General features: G+C 37.1%; 1 protein-coding gene across 1 annotated transcript; it reads right to left on the bottom strand.

The window, feature by feature from the left end:
• Positions 1-3,565: 3,565 nt before the first annotated feature.
• LOC125236906 lies at positions 3,566-4,594 on the bottom strand. Its single transcript, XM_048143825.1, has one exon. It carries the CDS (start codon positions 4,592-4,594, stop codon positions 3,566-3,568), a length of 1,029 nt encoding a protein of 342 aa, XP_047999782.1.
• Between the last annotated feature and the right edge of the window lie 11,723 nt (positions 4,595-16,317).

Below are 16,317 nucleotides of genomic sequence, written 5' to 3'. Positions count from 1 at the left end.
AATTTCCATACATTTTTGTTACTTTCCTTTTTTGTTACCCCATACAACATGTACGGAAAATGGTAACAAAATAAGAAAAAATCGTATGGGACCATTTTTTTAACTACTAGGATTGAAAAAGCTAGTAATTCTGAGTAGAAATAGCATATTTTATTCAAAAATATTACATAAAAGTGGAAAAAAAAAAGAAATGCTCATCACATTAAAAAATAAAGTAATACAAATGGTGAACTTAAATGCCTTAAGTCATTCTCTACCAGTCAACCACTCGGGCAAACAGAAACAAATTTAATTTAATTTTATGCAAGAAATCGCTCCTTAGTATGAAGACTTTTACGCATCGGAAAACTGAAAGCACGCGTACGCGAATTTTTATACTAACGAGCGATTTCTCATACATAAAATGTTGCTCGATGCTAATAGATGTGAGATTCACCTTGAGTCCCAGAAACATTTGTTTTTTTTTTAAAAACGCTCAGCATCACGCATGTGACACCCCTTGAGTTGCAGGCGTCCATATGTTGCGGTAACTGCTTTCCATCAGGCGGGCCGTATACCTGTTTGCCACCGACGTGGTGTAAAAAAATAAGCGTTTTTTCATTCACAGACCTAGCTGTAATAGTCTATGTCAACCGCAAGCCGAGTGCAACGCTCTCTTAAGACCCTCAGTGTATCCTCAACTTTATTGTCACCGTCGAATATCGACACTTCTACAAACTTTCAGTTTTGCCCATCAATCTATTGAGCATTTTCAACCTTATTACCACTACCTTAAGCATTGTTTTTGATGGTCGGTTATAGCCATGATAAGAGATTATGAAGGTTATACTTGACTATAGTGTGTTTCTACTTTATAAGGAGAAAATTTTAGTGTTTTGCTAGTTGTTTTGAACGTCTTAAATGCAAGCGTTTTTATTTGACGTTCATAAGCGCATTGTAATATGCTTACATGGAAAACAAATATTTCATTTCATTTCATTTCATTTCAAGCGAACGTCTTCAATTGTTAGTGTATTTACTATGTCAGTAGGTATTAATACAATAACTAGGACCGACCCCAAAACTATGAAGTATTTTTCTACATCCATATGATAAGTTTCTAATGGGTCGGCAACGCGCATGTGTGACCCCCTGAGTTGCAGGCGTATATAGGTTACGGTGACCGCTTTCCATCAGGCGGACCGTATACCTGTTTGCCACCGACGTGGTATAAAAAAAAGCTCTTTATGTAATATGCTTAGAAGGCTGAGAATTATTAAGAAATCTGTATCTGCTTAGTGTATCATAATTATTAATTAACGATTAGGTACATACTGTATACCGCCGATATCGAAAACAGCTTTAACGATTTTGCTGATTTGTTATGTGGGTTTTCTGGGGTGAAAAATCGATCTAGCTTTGTTTTAAGTCTCAGAAAACGGAATTTTCGAGTTTTCATGCGTTAATAGATATCCGAGCAAAGCTTGGTCGCCCACTTACTTAAAAATTGCAACACACGACCTTTCGGCTCGTTTCGTAAAACAACACTCGTTTTAATTGTACTCACATAAATAACTATCAAAAAATTACTATACTAAACCGTGTTGTTTTTGTTTTCCGTTAAATTCGACACGTAGCTAGGTTCATTAACAGGAACCATCCTGTATATCACTTTTAAATTCGTTAAAAAATTATTCATCATTTTCATACATAATAAATTAATTTGTTAGTGTGCGAACATTCAAGTTAGTGTCAAGTGACTGACGGCACATGTCAAAACAAATAACATTAGGAATTGGTAAAAGGCTGTCACACACGTGTTCAGTAATTATCTTTATTTTTTTTTCATAACTCGATAACCGTAAGAGTTCAGACGCTTGTTTCTTAGAGAAATTAATTGTATTTGATCTAAAGAACCTTCCCTTAAAGTTAACGGACTTCAATAAAAACAGGGTGTATAACACGAACTCTCCTTAGTTGGCTCAGAACAAGCAAGTCTGAGCTACTAAGTCTAGGCTACTGAATATAGCTCCGAGCCAGTCTCAAAGGAGTTATGGAGATAATTAAATTCATTTGAACACAGACGAAACGTAGCGCAGTGTGAATTTATATTAATAGTGGGGTGATAATTCTATTATTTATGTGAAAGAGAAACATATATCCATACTTATTTTTAATATTTTAAATGAAAAACTATACAGGGTGATTCATGAGTCGTGAGCAGGAGTGAACAGGGTACTGGGGAGGGCCACGCTGAGCAACTTTCATAATGGGGCAACACTGAATTGTGATTACTTTTCTTAACTATGACTTAATTGATAAGTACTTAATTGATAGCTAATTATCAATTACGTTCTAATTATGACTTAATTGATGATTAACTATCAATTAAGTCATAGTTAAGAAAAAAATATCACAATTTAGTGTTGCCCCATTATAAAAGTTGCTCAGTGTGACCCTCCCCAGTACCCTGTTCACTCCTGCTCACGACTCATGAATCACCCTGTATATCTGTTTGTCCTATGTGTCTGTTTGTTTGTCCGTCTACTCCGTCTTTCATGGCAAAACGGAGTGACGAATTAACGTGACTTTTCGGTTCGGAATACAAATTAAAGTAAACTAAATTGATAAGTGATAAGTCTTCCATTCTCCTCTATCTTTCGTCATCTCAACACTCACATCTTTCTTCCTCATATCCTCTTTCACACAATCCATCCAGCGTTGTTTGGGTTTACCCCTCCTCTCCATCCATCAACCTTCATCTCCAACATTCTTTTGCCTATATGACATTCATCCCTCCTCATTACATGACCGAACCACGCCAACCTGCCACTCCTCATCTTTTCCGTTATAGGCGCAACTTTCAAACTTCCCCTAATATACTCATTCCTGATCCGATCCATTCTGGTCACTCCACACATCCATCTCAACATTCTCATTTCCGCTACGTGCACTCTCCTTTCATCCTCCACCTTTGTTGCCCAGCATTCAGATCCATACAATACAACAGGCCTCACAATCGTCTTGTAGATTTTCCCCTTAAGTTTAAGGGGCATCCGTCGATCGCATGTTGTCCCTGAGACCTGTCGCCATTTCATCCATCCCGCATTTATTCTATTTTTCACGTCACGGTCGATGCTTCCGTCATTTTGGAATAATGACCCAAGGTACCGGAAGTCGGAGCAGACTGGTAGGTATACACCATCTAAGGCAATAGGGGAAAAACTGGATAGACCACCGAAATCGCAGAACATATGTTCAGTTTTGGTTCTACTGATTTTCAGTCCCACACTTTCCAGTCTTTCTTGCCATTTTCCCAGTCTGCTCTGGACCTCAAGTGCATTTTCCCCAACAAGAACAATGTCATCGGCGAACAGCATACACCAGGGTGCTTCCTCCTGTATGTCCGATGTCAGAGCATCCATAACCAGGAGGAACAAATAAGGACTTAAAGCCGACCCCTGGTGTAGACCTACCGCCACATTGAACTTGTCGGTGACTCCAGCTTCAGACCTGACGTGAGTACTAGCTCTATCATACATCGCCTGAACAAGCCGCACATACTTCTCTGGCACTCCCTTCTCTCTCATACACCACCACAGAACCTTACGAGGAACTCTATCGTATGCCTTTTCCAGATCCACGAACACCATGTGCAAGATCTTTTTGCTTTTCTGTATTTTTCGCATAGTTGGCGAAGTGCAAATATGGCGTCCGTGGTTCCCCGGCCCGGCATAAACCCAAATTGGTTCTGTGTTATTTCACTCTCTTCTCTTATTCGTCTCGCTACCACTCTTTCCCATATCTTCATACTATGTGACATGAGCTTTATTCCCCGGTAGTTGTTGCAATCCTGTACATCACCCTTATTCTTAAAAATGGGCACCAAAGCACTGTTACACCATTCATCAGGGATCGCCTCTTCTTGCAACAACTTATTGAAGAATAAAGTCAGCCACTTCCAACCATCCGCTTTCAGAATCATCCATACTTCCACAGGTATATCGTCTGGCCCAACCGCTTTTCCATTCTTCATACCTTGCACTGCCATCCTTACTTCTTCTACAGTAATCTCTTTCACCATACCGATGTTACTTCTAGCGTTTTCTAGCACGCCTGTCCAGTCATTCTCTTCATTCATAAGTTTATTGAAATAGTTCTTCCAGCGTTCTCTTATGCTCTTGTCATCTGTCAAAATCTTTCCTGCTTCATCTTTCATACATTTCATGTGATTGATATCTCTTGCATTCCGCTCCCGCTCTCTTGCTATTCTATAAAGGTCTTTTTGGCCTTGTGGGCTTTCCAAATGGTTGTAAAGCTTATCTTGGACCTTGGCCCTTGCTATTGCGACTGCTTTCTTGGCCTTCTTTTTACTTATTAAATAAGCTGACCTCTTGTTTTCCTTTTCTCTATCATTACCCACTTCCACACTTTTCCATTCTTTAAAAGCATTCTTCTTTTCTTTCAGAGTCATTTGCACATCATCATTCCACCACCATGTATCTCTATCAATCTTTCCTTTCCCCCTCGTTTCACCAAGTACGTCCTTCGCCACACTTCTTAAACTTACAGCCATTTCATTCCAGCATTCATTCATCTCCGCCATATCATTCATTTTTATCATCTTATCGACCATTCTATTCTTAAATTCTTCAGCCAACTTCCTGTCATTCAATTTGTACCACTTCGTTTTAGGTGGGGGCTTTAGGTTATTTTGCCTACGCGTTACTTTAAGCTTTAACTCCAGGATCAGTAACCTATGCTGGGAAACTAAGCTCTCACTCGGTACAACTTTGCAGTCCTTAGCCGAAAGTATTTTACTCCTTCTCAAAAGAAAGTAATCAATTTGGGTAGAGTGTTGGCCACTACGGTATGTGATAAGATGTTGTTCTTTCTTTTGATAGTATGTGTTAACTATAGCCAAGTCAAAGGCTAAGGCTGCTTCCAGTAGAGCTTCACCATCCTGATTCCTGTCTCCATAACCACGCCCCCCATGCACTCTTTCATATCCGTCATTCATCCTTCCCACGTGTCCATTAAAATCCCCACCCATGTATATCTCCTCACATTCTGGTATTCCCATAATTAACATATCTAAATCACTCCAGAACTTCTAAGTAAGTAAACTAAATTGATAAGTAATAAACTGAAATAGATAGCATACACTAGAGAAAAAGCGATCAAGCCCACTGGTGGCGAAGCCGGGAATCGAACCCGGGTCTCCAGCTAACGCGGCTGACGTGCTAAACCGTTACACCACCTCGACCGCTGAGGTACCCGTCGAAATTTCTCTAGTGTATGTTTGTTAACTTAAATAGATATCAAATAAAATAATTTGATTTGTTCCCTACATACATTGATAAGTACTTAAAATATATAGCACGCAAGTATAGTGAAATTAGCGACCGCGCACATAATCTTAATACTAAGATATTTTGTGCATCAACGTAATCTTAAGAGTTTTTAATGATTCACGGGTATTTTCATTACGCCGTGTCTTGCGTGGGCGACGGTCGCGCGACCGTCGCACGACCGTCGCCGTCGCGTCTCATACTTCCATATCGATAAGGTTTGATTTCGTATGCGTCGCATCGCCGTCGCCCACGTAAGCCACGGCGTTAGACTTATATTGACCCGTGATCATGAATTCATGATGCATGCAACTGCGTTGGAATATCGGGAGCTCGACAAAAATCAAAAAGGTAATCACGGTCTATAATATAAGTCTAACGTAACCTTACATAAGATTTTTTTTTGCAATATTTTTTATCCACTTTTTCCTCAGTTTTCCTTATGAGTATGATCTATACTTTATATCAGTACAATAAACACATGAGGCCACAATTATACAGCGTGTCCGCATGGCCAGTTTATGTCCACTCGGGTTCGGGTTTATAGACGGGAGAGTTTGTTCCATTTGTCTCTGGTTCTACCATGAATATTCGACTTTTTAGAAAACGTTATCCGTTAGCGCGAACGCCATTGAACACATTGGACATTCATTGCACGAAGAAAGTTAACAACGCCCCTAAATTTTACGCTATCGGGTGAAGTATTGTAAATTGTCAAAAAACATGTCCATATCAGAGAATTTCTTTTTTTTTTGCCACTTTTATGAAGTGTGATATTTTTGAAAAAAAAAATGCTATTTATACTCAGAATTACTAGCTTTTTCAATCCTAGTAGTTAAAAAAATTGTCCCATACGATTTTTTCTTGTTTTGTTACCATTTTCCGTACATGTTGTATGACTTGTATGGGGTAACAAAAGAGGAAAGTAACAAAAATGTATGAAAATTCTGGGACACTTTTTGTCTCCCAGTGAGATTGAGAGTACTCGTGATTCTGAGTACAATCAGAGATTATGGATTTAGTAGATATGTCCACCCCATACAAAAAAATGCGACCGCCTAAAAGCACGGCAAATGTAGATGGCATTACTACAAATTTCTTATTGCCTTGAGATCACTGTTAGATGGCGTTAAGTGTCACTTTTGAGACATAAATCTTTAAAAGAATATAATGAATTTTAGGACTCGTAACGCCATGCATGTACTAGATTGAAAGTTAGTTAATATTTCGCCACCCTTTCTATCGCTTAAATAGCTCAGTTATATTAGCGTAAGACGATGGACGCGGCCCTGACGTCGTGGGTTCGATCCTCGGTAGTGAAAATTTTTTTTTCTTTTTTTGAAATATTTTATACCCTTTTCAACCATCTCCTTTTAAATAGTGATTTTTTAAAATATTAGATTCACAACCCATTTCATTGAAATTTTGTTAGACACATGTAATGCAATAAGTTTAAAAATTGTCTTTCAGTATTAGTATTGATTGAAGTAACCTAAGGTTCAACATCGTACCCATCGTACCTACTAACAGCAATACTCTGTCTTAACTAACCATAGACGTTATGCTCTTGTAATAAGGATTACAAATGTACAGTGACAGTTGTCCAGTTGCATGTACCACATTGAAAGTTAGTCTAGATATATTAATATCGACAATTACAAACCGTCAGCAGATGTAATGTTGCTTTACAATATAATTAATAAATAAAGATTTTTTTTGAGTGTAGGTGGATATTGTCGATTTTGGTTTCGCTCAAGAACCTTTGCGAATACGTTACAGACTAAGGTGTAAATTATCTACGCATTTTGTTATGAAAAACGATACAATATACGGCTTAAACAAAACGCGGAATATAAATACATAACAAAAATTGCCTTGTGTTGCTTAATTCCGTGATTCAATATATGTATGTATTTACAAAAGCTTTGCCGCCATCCACGTCTTACTCAGCTTTAACATAAGACTGAAAATCACTTAAACATTAGTCTTTGGAGTCAAAATCTTTTTACTATTTTTACAATGAATGAATGACAAGTCTAGCTAGGAGGTTTTCCACGAACACCAGAGTTTGCGCTATGTGGCTATATATGTCACTCTATATGCCTGGATAGGAGTAAAAGAGAAAGATGTCCGCAATGTGTTAACCCAGGTGACAGCAGTAAGCCCTCAGTACTAGTACTGTCACTGGCTGTCATGGCCAACCTACTGCGTTTCGATACTGGTAAAATATCGAAGTATCATTCATTATGTTCTTTTTGTATCTAGGTTATTAATTATATACGAATATCAAAATATCAAAATGATGATAATTGATGAATATCAAGATGATTTTTAGTTTAAAGCAAGAAGATAAAAATATTTTCAGAAATATGTACCTACTCTTTTTATATAACAAAACGCATCCATCAGTCAAGCGCCGTATAGCCATCATCTTCTATTTCTGAATTGATTTTTAATAATAATTTACTAAGGTCTAAATCAGTTTACGACCAAACTAGAGTTATGCGACGTTGCAGTCAGCAGTCTGGCAACGTTGCATTTTGAAGTAACACAACATTTAATATTCATTCAATTTGTCGTGAAAAGTCTTCATGACTTACTACTCATATTATACCTATAAGTTACCTAATTTCGTCACTCTGATTAAGTAGAAGTTTGGTGTGGCGGTCAAAGATACTGCTTTTTAGCTGCGATAACTTGAGCAGCAGACGAGGTTCGGATCTCACCGGGGAGACCTTGCTTTTTTGTGAATCTTTTTTTATTTTTTTATTTAATACTTTGTGTTTGATTTATTTTTATTCATTATATTTGATGGGAAAATAAGTACTAATATTTCATATCTCAGGTTTGACATGTTTTTACACCCCGAACTACCAATATTCCATGTTTTATCAATCTGGACCAACACTTAGTATGGTAATGAAAAAACTTTTCAAAGAATTTGGTGAATAAAATTGGCCTATTAATATAATTATTGTTTTATTCCCCAATAATATACAATATCTATCATTTTGACAACTTTAGTCTCATTCTGATCATAGTGCCGTCTGACTCTGTCGTGCTGAAATTATGTAGTTGTTTGTGGTAAAACATTTTTATACTACTAAAAATGAAATAATCAGGAAGTAATACTTCCGTCTTAGTGCGTTATCACATTATCCGATCCGGTATCAGATGTAGGACCGATATCGATATCCAATATATTTAAGCCGCTATCTTTGATTTTTGCCTTTAAAATTCTTCCTTCATCCGATATCGCGGATAGGATAATGTGAAAACGCACTTAGAGTTGTAATATTTTACCTAGCATATTTTGGTTTTACTGGAATGTACGTTCAAGATAATTCAGAATTATCGTTAAAACTTATGCAAAAAAAATCAAAAACCATAAAATTAAAATAAAACACAAAAAAACTGTTATCATCACTTTGTGTCTCTCCGCCGGGATTCGAACCCGTGATCTCTGGATTGAAAACCAAACCAACTTCAACCGAGACCATAACGTGTCTTGACAATTGGCCCGAAATTCGCCATCATCTAGCTTTCACTAATGTGTCAGGCGTTTCGATGTTCCTGCTGAAAAGTAAATACTTAAGTTAGTAAGTTGCACCTGTCAAATGATTGAAGAGAAAAACGTGAGACGGATGTATGGGATGACAAGTCTGTACTGTATTGGCAAGGTGCAGGGTGCAAAGCGGGTGGAGGCCTGGAGGGGGTAACTAAAAGGATGACAGCGCTCACCAGCGCTCACTATGGCCAAAATTGACATTCCTGTCACTGACTTACGCTGTCAAATCCATATTGCAGTAAACATTTTCGAGATAAATTTAATATGGGCCTAGTAAAATTTGTTATGGTGAATTGTAATAACACCAAGAAAAATAGCGACTAAATTCTAGCTATTTCCAAGACTGTGGTGGAAACGAAACCACCGTTTAAGTGGATAATTGCCGTAAGAAGAAAAGTGTCATCTAACCTCTGATTATTTAAAGTGCATAATCATTTGTTACAAGTATTGAATTTACGGTGAATTTATAATGCAAACTTTATTGGAGGTAGAAAAGCCGATGTGGAAGCCAATCCCAGTTACGAGTATGTTCCAAAATCATTTGAGTTGTTCCCTCATGTCTGCTCCTGTGTACAAATCGAAACAGATTGACAAAAATGCGTAAACATCGAAGTTTCAATGGGATGAAGGAGCACGAAAACAAGAAAAGCAGAAGCAGGCCATCCACTAAAGGCTTATCACATTTTAAATAAATTTCCTGAGAACTTATTTCATCGCATTGATGACTATATATTTGTTGTGATATGGTAAACCTCTAATATTTTCAAGTAAATGAAACAAGTTTTTGTAACGTATATTATAATTAAAAGTTATTATAGCTAGTTTCTTTTTATTTTACTATAAACCCTGTACCCTGTCCCTGAATGATATACAATAGTACCTACAGTTAGCCTATGAAAATGACATATCAACAATTTCAAAAACCAATGATTTATTTATACTTTATTGCACATAAGTTCAAATGGTGGAATAATGTCTTCAATCTCTAGAAAATTCCCAGCTAGAACCAATTTCTTACCTTTATTCATTGACCGATATCGCATATATTATGTTTAAGTCGCCATCTTTGATTTTCGCCTTTGAAATCCTTCCTACATCCGATATCGCGGATCGGGTATAATGTGAAAACGCACTTAAGGTTGTAATATTTTGCCTATTCTGGAATATACGTTCAAAATAATTAAGAATTATCGTGAAAACTTACGCAAAAAAATCTAAACAAATAAAAAACCATAAAATAATAATAAAACCCAAAAAAACTGGATATCTTTACGTGTGTCTTCTCCACCGAGGCTTGAACCAGTGACCTTTGGATTGAAAAGCGAACGAACTTCTGATGAGACCATAACGTGCCATGACAATTTGCCCGAAATTCGGTATCATCTAGCTTTCGCTACGTGTCAGGCATTTCGATGTTCCTGCATAAAAATAAATAGTTAGTCAGTTCCACCTGTCAAATTATTGAAGAGAAAAACCTGAGACGGATGTATCGGATGACAAGGCTTGCAAATTTATTAAATATAGATATGTGCCAAATGGGACTATGAGCGACATCTATCCATTTCCGCTGCAAACAATAGTTTCGTTTTGACAGTCGCATTTTGTGGTACGGGGTGGCATAGTCTGTATATATGTAGTTTGTGGTACAATTCACCTAAAATTCCCTAATACAATCAAAATTTATTTATTGGCAAAAAAAAAAATGCTCATCAAAAGTCATGTTGGAAGCTTTACTGGATCAGTAGGTGGTATTTCCAATATTACTAAGCGGTATCCTAGCCTAGTTACTTCTTTTTAGAAGTTCTTAAGTCAAAGTACTGATCAGATGTTTACCTATTTGTAAAAACTAAATAAGAGTACAAAATAAACAGAAGTTGCAAAACCAACACATTTTTTCTTCACAGCTAAATAAATACCTACCTATAAAAATCATAAAGGATCTTTGAAAAAGAACATTTTACCAAATATTTTTTTTTTTTTTTTTTTACATTTTTCGAAAATTTTGCTAAGATTACAAAGTGGAACAAACCAAAAAGATGTTCCAAAGTATAGCTTGAACAAATATTTTGTTTGGAGCACTTTTATGAGCTGTAATACGGTATTACAACCGGTCCTTTTTCAATTACAAAATGACCTAAACGCCAGCATTTTTTATATGACCTTACGCTCTTTTGTAATTATTAGTCTATTAGAGAATATTTTGGGGGTTCTAATTCCATTGAGTGTTTTTCGTTTCGTCATTAAATTGAAGTGAAGATTAAATTCTTGAGAAAATAGATATTCTAATATTTTATCAGCAGTTTCATGTTTTTCGTATAAGAAGCATTTCTAGTTGATACTTGGTATTATCGTCACTACTTTTAAAAAAACTTGTATCTCCGTCTGTCAATGAAAAGAAAATTGTAGTAAGTATGTATGGAATGCATATAGACTTACTGCGTTTTAACTTTGAGGAACAGCGTGGGATACGAGATTTTTTAAAAGTAGTGACGATATGTATTTCGGAAAATGTTTTTTGTCTAGAAATGTAGGTACATGATGAGCATCGATATAAAAAGTTTATAGCTCGGACGATCATGAGGTAAAGAGGTGTCGTTATTCTATACTTAGATAGGTATATAAGTATGAACGTCGTTTAGACTCTGACATAAAGAAAAAAACTCTATTCCGGTACTACTGAATTTAGGTAAATCAAACACATAATTATTGTACACAAATGCTAAAGTTGTATAACGAAATATTTTGTTGACGGTTTCTTCTCATTAGGAAACCCTACACTGAGAGAAAATACAACCTGTTTTCATGTTCGTTCAACAAGTTTTTTGGTTAAAATAGCGCCTACGTGCTCTTTGAATCAAACAACAAATAAATAAATAAATAAATATTATAATGAATGAATGAATGAATGAATGCTTTATTCATAAATGGTACATTTACAAGTCAGGTTGTGGTTATATACATACATGTCTATTTTTAACCGTCGCCTCATATCTCAAGAAGGACGGTTATCAAGTCGTCTGTATGTTTTTTTTTTTTTATTTTTTTATTTTTTATGTTTGTTCCTCGATATCTCCGTCGTTCCTGGACCGATTTTGAAATTTTTTTTTTTTGATTTAATGTATATGCATACAGATTGGTCCCATTTTTCTCAGAACCCAGTTCTGATGATGGGATCCTGGAGAAATCGAGGGAACTCCTCAAATCTGAAAGGCATACATATGGTGATTTTTGTGTTTTTAAAGGAACAGCATTCATTTAGGTACGGAACAGTGACATTTGGTGCAGTGGAACTGCTGATGATGGCCAGAACGGAACTCTTCAAATCTGAACGGCACGCTTATAGTGACTTTGGTATTTTTATACGAACAGCATGCACTTTCGTCCAGAACAGTGACATTTGGTGCAGTGGAATTTCTGATGATGGTTAGAACCGAACTCCTCAAATCTGAACGGCACGCTTATAGTGACTTTGGTATTTTTATAAGAACAGCATGCACTTTCGTCCAGAACAGTGACATTTGGTGCAGTGGAACTGCTGATGATGGCCAGAACCAAACTCCTCAAATCTGAACGGCACGCTTATAGTGACTTTGCCATTTTTATAAGAACAGCATGCACTTTCGTCCAGAACAGTGACATTTGGTGCAGTGCAATTTCTGATGATGGTCAGAACCGAACTCCTCAAATCTGAACGGCACGCTTATAGTGACTTTGGTATTTTTATAAGAACAGTATGCACTTTCGTCCAGAACAGTGACATTTGGTGCAGTGGAACTGCTGATGATGGCCAGAACCAAACTCCTCAAACCTGAACGGCACACTCATAGTGACTTTGGTATTTTTGTAAGAAAAGCATGCATTTAAGTTCAGAACAGTGACATTTATTTAGTTATGTTTGTTAAGCATATGTTTTGAAGTCAAAGTTTGTCAAGCTTCGATTTCTTATAATATAATCGGATTCATGAGGAATTGAGGAAACTCCTCAAACCTTAACGTTATACGTATATGCATTTGTGTTGCCATCTAATAATTAAAGCATTAAAAGCAGTTTTAAAAAATACTTACACATTTCTACATAAACCAACATTCGCAAGTAGCTTTCACCAGAACCCGAAAGGCGACGGTTTTTTTTTCTTAAAAATTATTTAGTTTGCCTACTATTATTAATATCACATAAATAATTTAATTGTACATATTTATCTATGTTTTGCTATAGTAATTAATTACAAGTTTTCTTCAGTGTGATTGGGCCAATGACTTGTAGTCAGAGAAAAAATCATCAATCTTGTAACAAGCTAGTTGTATTAAGATATTTTTGAGTTTGTTGACAAACATATTATCAGTAGGCAACTGTTTTACATCATCACTCAATGCATTGTATAACCTTATCCCGAGCACTGGTGAGGACTTCCTTGACTTAGTGAGCCGGCATGGGGGCACCCGCAGCAGCTCCCGCCTGCGTGTCACGGTGCCGGTCAACTGTCCATTTGTGGGCAGCCGGGCAAGATTCTGTCTCACATATTTACATGCTTCAAGTATATATACACTAGGCAAGGTTAGTATTCTAAATTTAATAAATAATTCCTTAGCTGGATGGTCACGTGGTTTTTGGGCCATTATACGGAGGGCGTATTTCTGTACTCTGAATACTCTCTCGCGATCTGCAGCAGTACCCCACAGGTCTACTCCATAAGTCATTATGGGATTGAAATAACCGAAATATGCTATTTTTAAGTTATCTTCAGTTAGGCTTAAAGTTAATCTAGACAACGCATAGCAAGCTGACGAGAGCCTATTACAATTGTTTTCAATATGAGGTGACCATGTCAGACCTGAGTCTATGAGAAATCCCAAGTATTTGACCTCGTTTACCTGCGGTACAGGAATGTTATTCATGTGTAAATTAAGTTTATCCTTTATAGTTTTTCTAAGTTGGAAGTGTATTACATTTGTCTTTTCAATATTGAGGATCATGCCATTCACCGTAAACCAGTTATGTATATTCTGTAGGGTTCGAGAAAGTTTAGTTTTTAATGCAGCAAAATTATCGGCAGATGTTATAATGCATGTATCATCAGCGAATATGACGAATTCTGAGTCGCTACAGGCAGAGGTTATATCATTTACAAGGATCAGAAACAAGGTATTTCCCATAGAAGAGCCCTGAGGGACGGCATGTGAGCCTATTTCCTGTGTGTCAGATCTACATGAGTTAACAAAAGTTGACTGTTTCCGATCGGCCAAAAAAGATTCTATAGTACTGAGAAATCCACCATTTACACCATACCGTGACAGCTTCGCGATAAGCAGTGAATGGTCGACGGTCTCGAAGGCGCGCGACAGGTCGCAGAACGTGGCTGCGACCTGTCGCCCGCCCTCGAGGTGCGCTAGCACACGGCGCGACAGGTCGCGCGCCGCGTCCGCCGTACTACGCCCCGACTGGTATGCGTACTGCTGTGGATTAATCAATTTGTTATCAATAAAATACTTCATCAACTGCATGCTCATTAGTCGCTCGAATACTTTAGAAACAATAGGTATCAAAGAAATAGGTCGATAGCATTTAAGGGCATCCATTTCGCCTTTTCCTTTGTATATCGGTTGCACCTTAACTATTTTTAACGGGTCAGGGTACACTCCGCTGTTAACGCACTGATTAAATAAAATAAGTAATATTGACACTAAATTTGGAGGATAGCAGTCAAGAATGTGTGTTGACATGTCATTGACGTCCTTCGAATGTTTCTTTTTTATGTTTTTAATAGCACTTAATATGTCTCGCACAGTAAACGGGTCAAACACAAACATAGGCGCTGGAGTGAGTAGGTATTTAGTTAAATAACCGAGCGCGTCGTAAGGACATGGGCTGTTGATGTGCATACTGGCTTGTATGTAGTACTGGTTGAGCCGAGCCGCCGCGTCAGCTGATCGCTCGGCGTCGCAGGTGCCAGCTGATCGACTCACCAGTACATCCAGAGGACTTGTTTTGTTATTTTTATTCCGGCATGTTTCGGCCGCAATGACATTCCAAACACTTTTACACATGTTTTGTTTACTATTCAATATTTGGTAGTTAAGATGATCTTTACGAACTTGTTTCAAGGTATACACATAGGTAATCTCAAGTGATTGTATTGTTTTAAATAAACTGTCATCATTAGGGTTGTAAGAGTATTTAATTTTTAATTGCCTGATTTCGCGTCTAATGCTGCGTACAAGGTCGTTGGCCCATTCACTTACATGTTTTTTAATTGGTTGTTTTTTCAATGGAAAGTTAATGTCAAAACAATGTTTTAAAACGTGAAGTACCTTTTCAAGTTTATTACTTGGGCAGATTTTTAACATCATTATCTTGTCCCAATCATAAAATTCTAGGTATTGACAAAAACTGTGATTGCGTTCATTTGAGAATGATCGTTTAATTAACACATTATCTTGTTGAGGAACATTACAAGTGTTAATGTTTATATTTACATAATGATGGTCAGAAAATTGCAGTTTATTACATATTACATTTATTATATCAGACTTTAGCATATTAGTGTAAGCATGATCAATACATGTTTCAGAGTGGTTTGTTATTCTAGTAGCAGATTTAACAATTTGTTTGAACCCAAATCGATTCAATATCATGTTTAATTCCTTAATATTATTACATTTATTAAAGTAGTCTAGGTTCATGTCGCCCAATATGAGTACTTTGTTATTTTGAAAAATTGACATACTAAGTAATTCATTTAATCTGGTAAAAAATAAGTTTACATCACCCTTTGGTTGCCTGTAGATGCATGCAACGACAAGGTCCAAGCCGACACATTCCACAGCACACACTTCAAATTCCATCTCCTCACACAAGGCTGATACTTCCTTTCGTTCGATTGTTAATATGTCCTGTCGGGCGTAAATACATGCTCCTCCTCCCATCCTAGTTGGCCGGCAGTAGTGAGCACGGAGACTGTAGTTCATTATATTAACCGAAGTCAATTCGTTGGATTTGAGCCACAGCTCGGTTAAACAGATTATATCAATCCTGTCTCGCAGCTGTAGCTCAGCTTCTAGTTGATATGTTTTGTTGCTAAGTCGGTTTATGTTTTGATGAAGCACTGATATACACTGCTCTTTCAGGTCAGGTTTCCGGTGTTCACATTGAGTTGGGCTGCTGGTTAGCTGGTGATCTTCTGTGCCTCTGGTGTAGAAAGGGTTTCCATTCAGAGATTGTTGTATTTAGTGGCCAAGCCGCCGTGTTAAGGAAGTCATCGTAGGCGGAGGATGGAATACCTATTTTATATGATTTGTAGGTTTCATGCCTCGACTTAATTTCTTCCACAGTGTATTGATGCTTGTCATTTAATCTTTTGAGATGGCTAATTATGCTATCCACGGAGGAAGTAGTGCTAAAATGACATCCATGTAGATATT

This window comes from Leguminivora glycinivorella, chromosome 20 (genome assembly GCF_023078275.1).
Source record: "Leguminivora glycinivorella isolate SPB_JAAS2020 chromosome 20, LegGlyc_1.1, whole genome shotgun sequence".
In the NCBI taxonomy this organism is placed as follows: Eukaryota; Metazoa; Arthropoda; class Insecta; order Lepidoptera; family Tortricidae; genus Leguminivora; species Leguminivora glycinivorella.
The sequence above is the reverse complement of the archived record's forward strand: the minus strand, read 5'-3'. Positions and strand labels throughout refer to the sequence as shown.

Bases quoted from the DNA above. Each gene is read 5' to 3' on its own strand.
- LOC125236906 (XM_048143825.1), bottom strand. From the start codon at position 4,594: ATGAATGATATGGCGGAGATGAATGAATGCTGGAATGAAATGGCTGTA.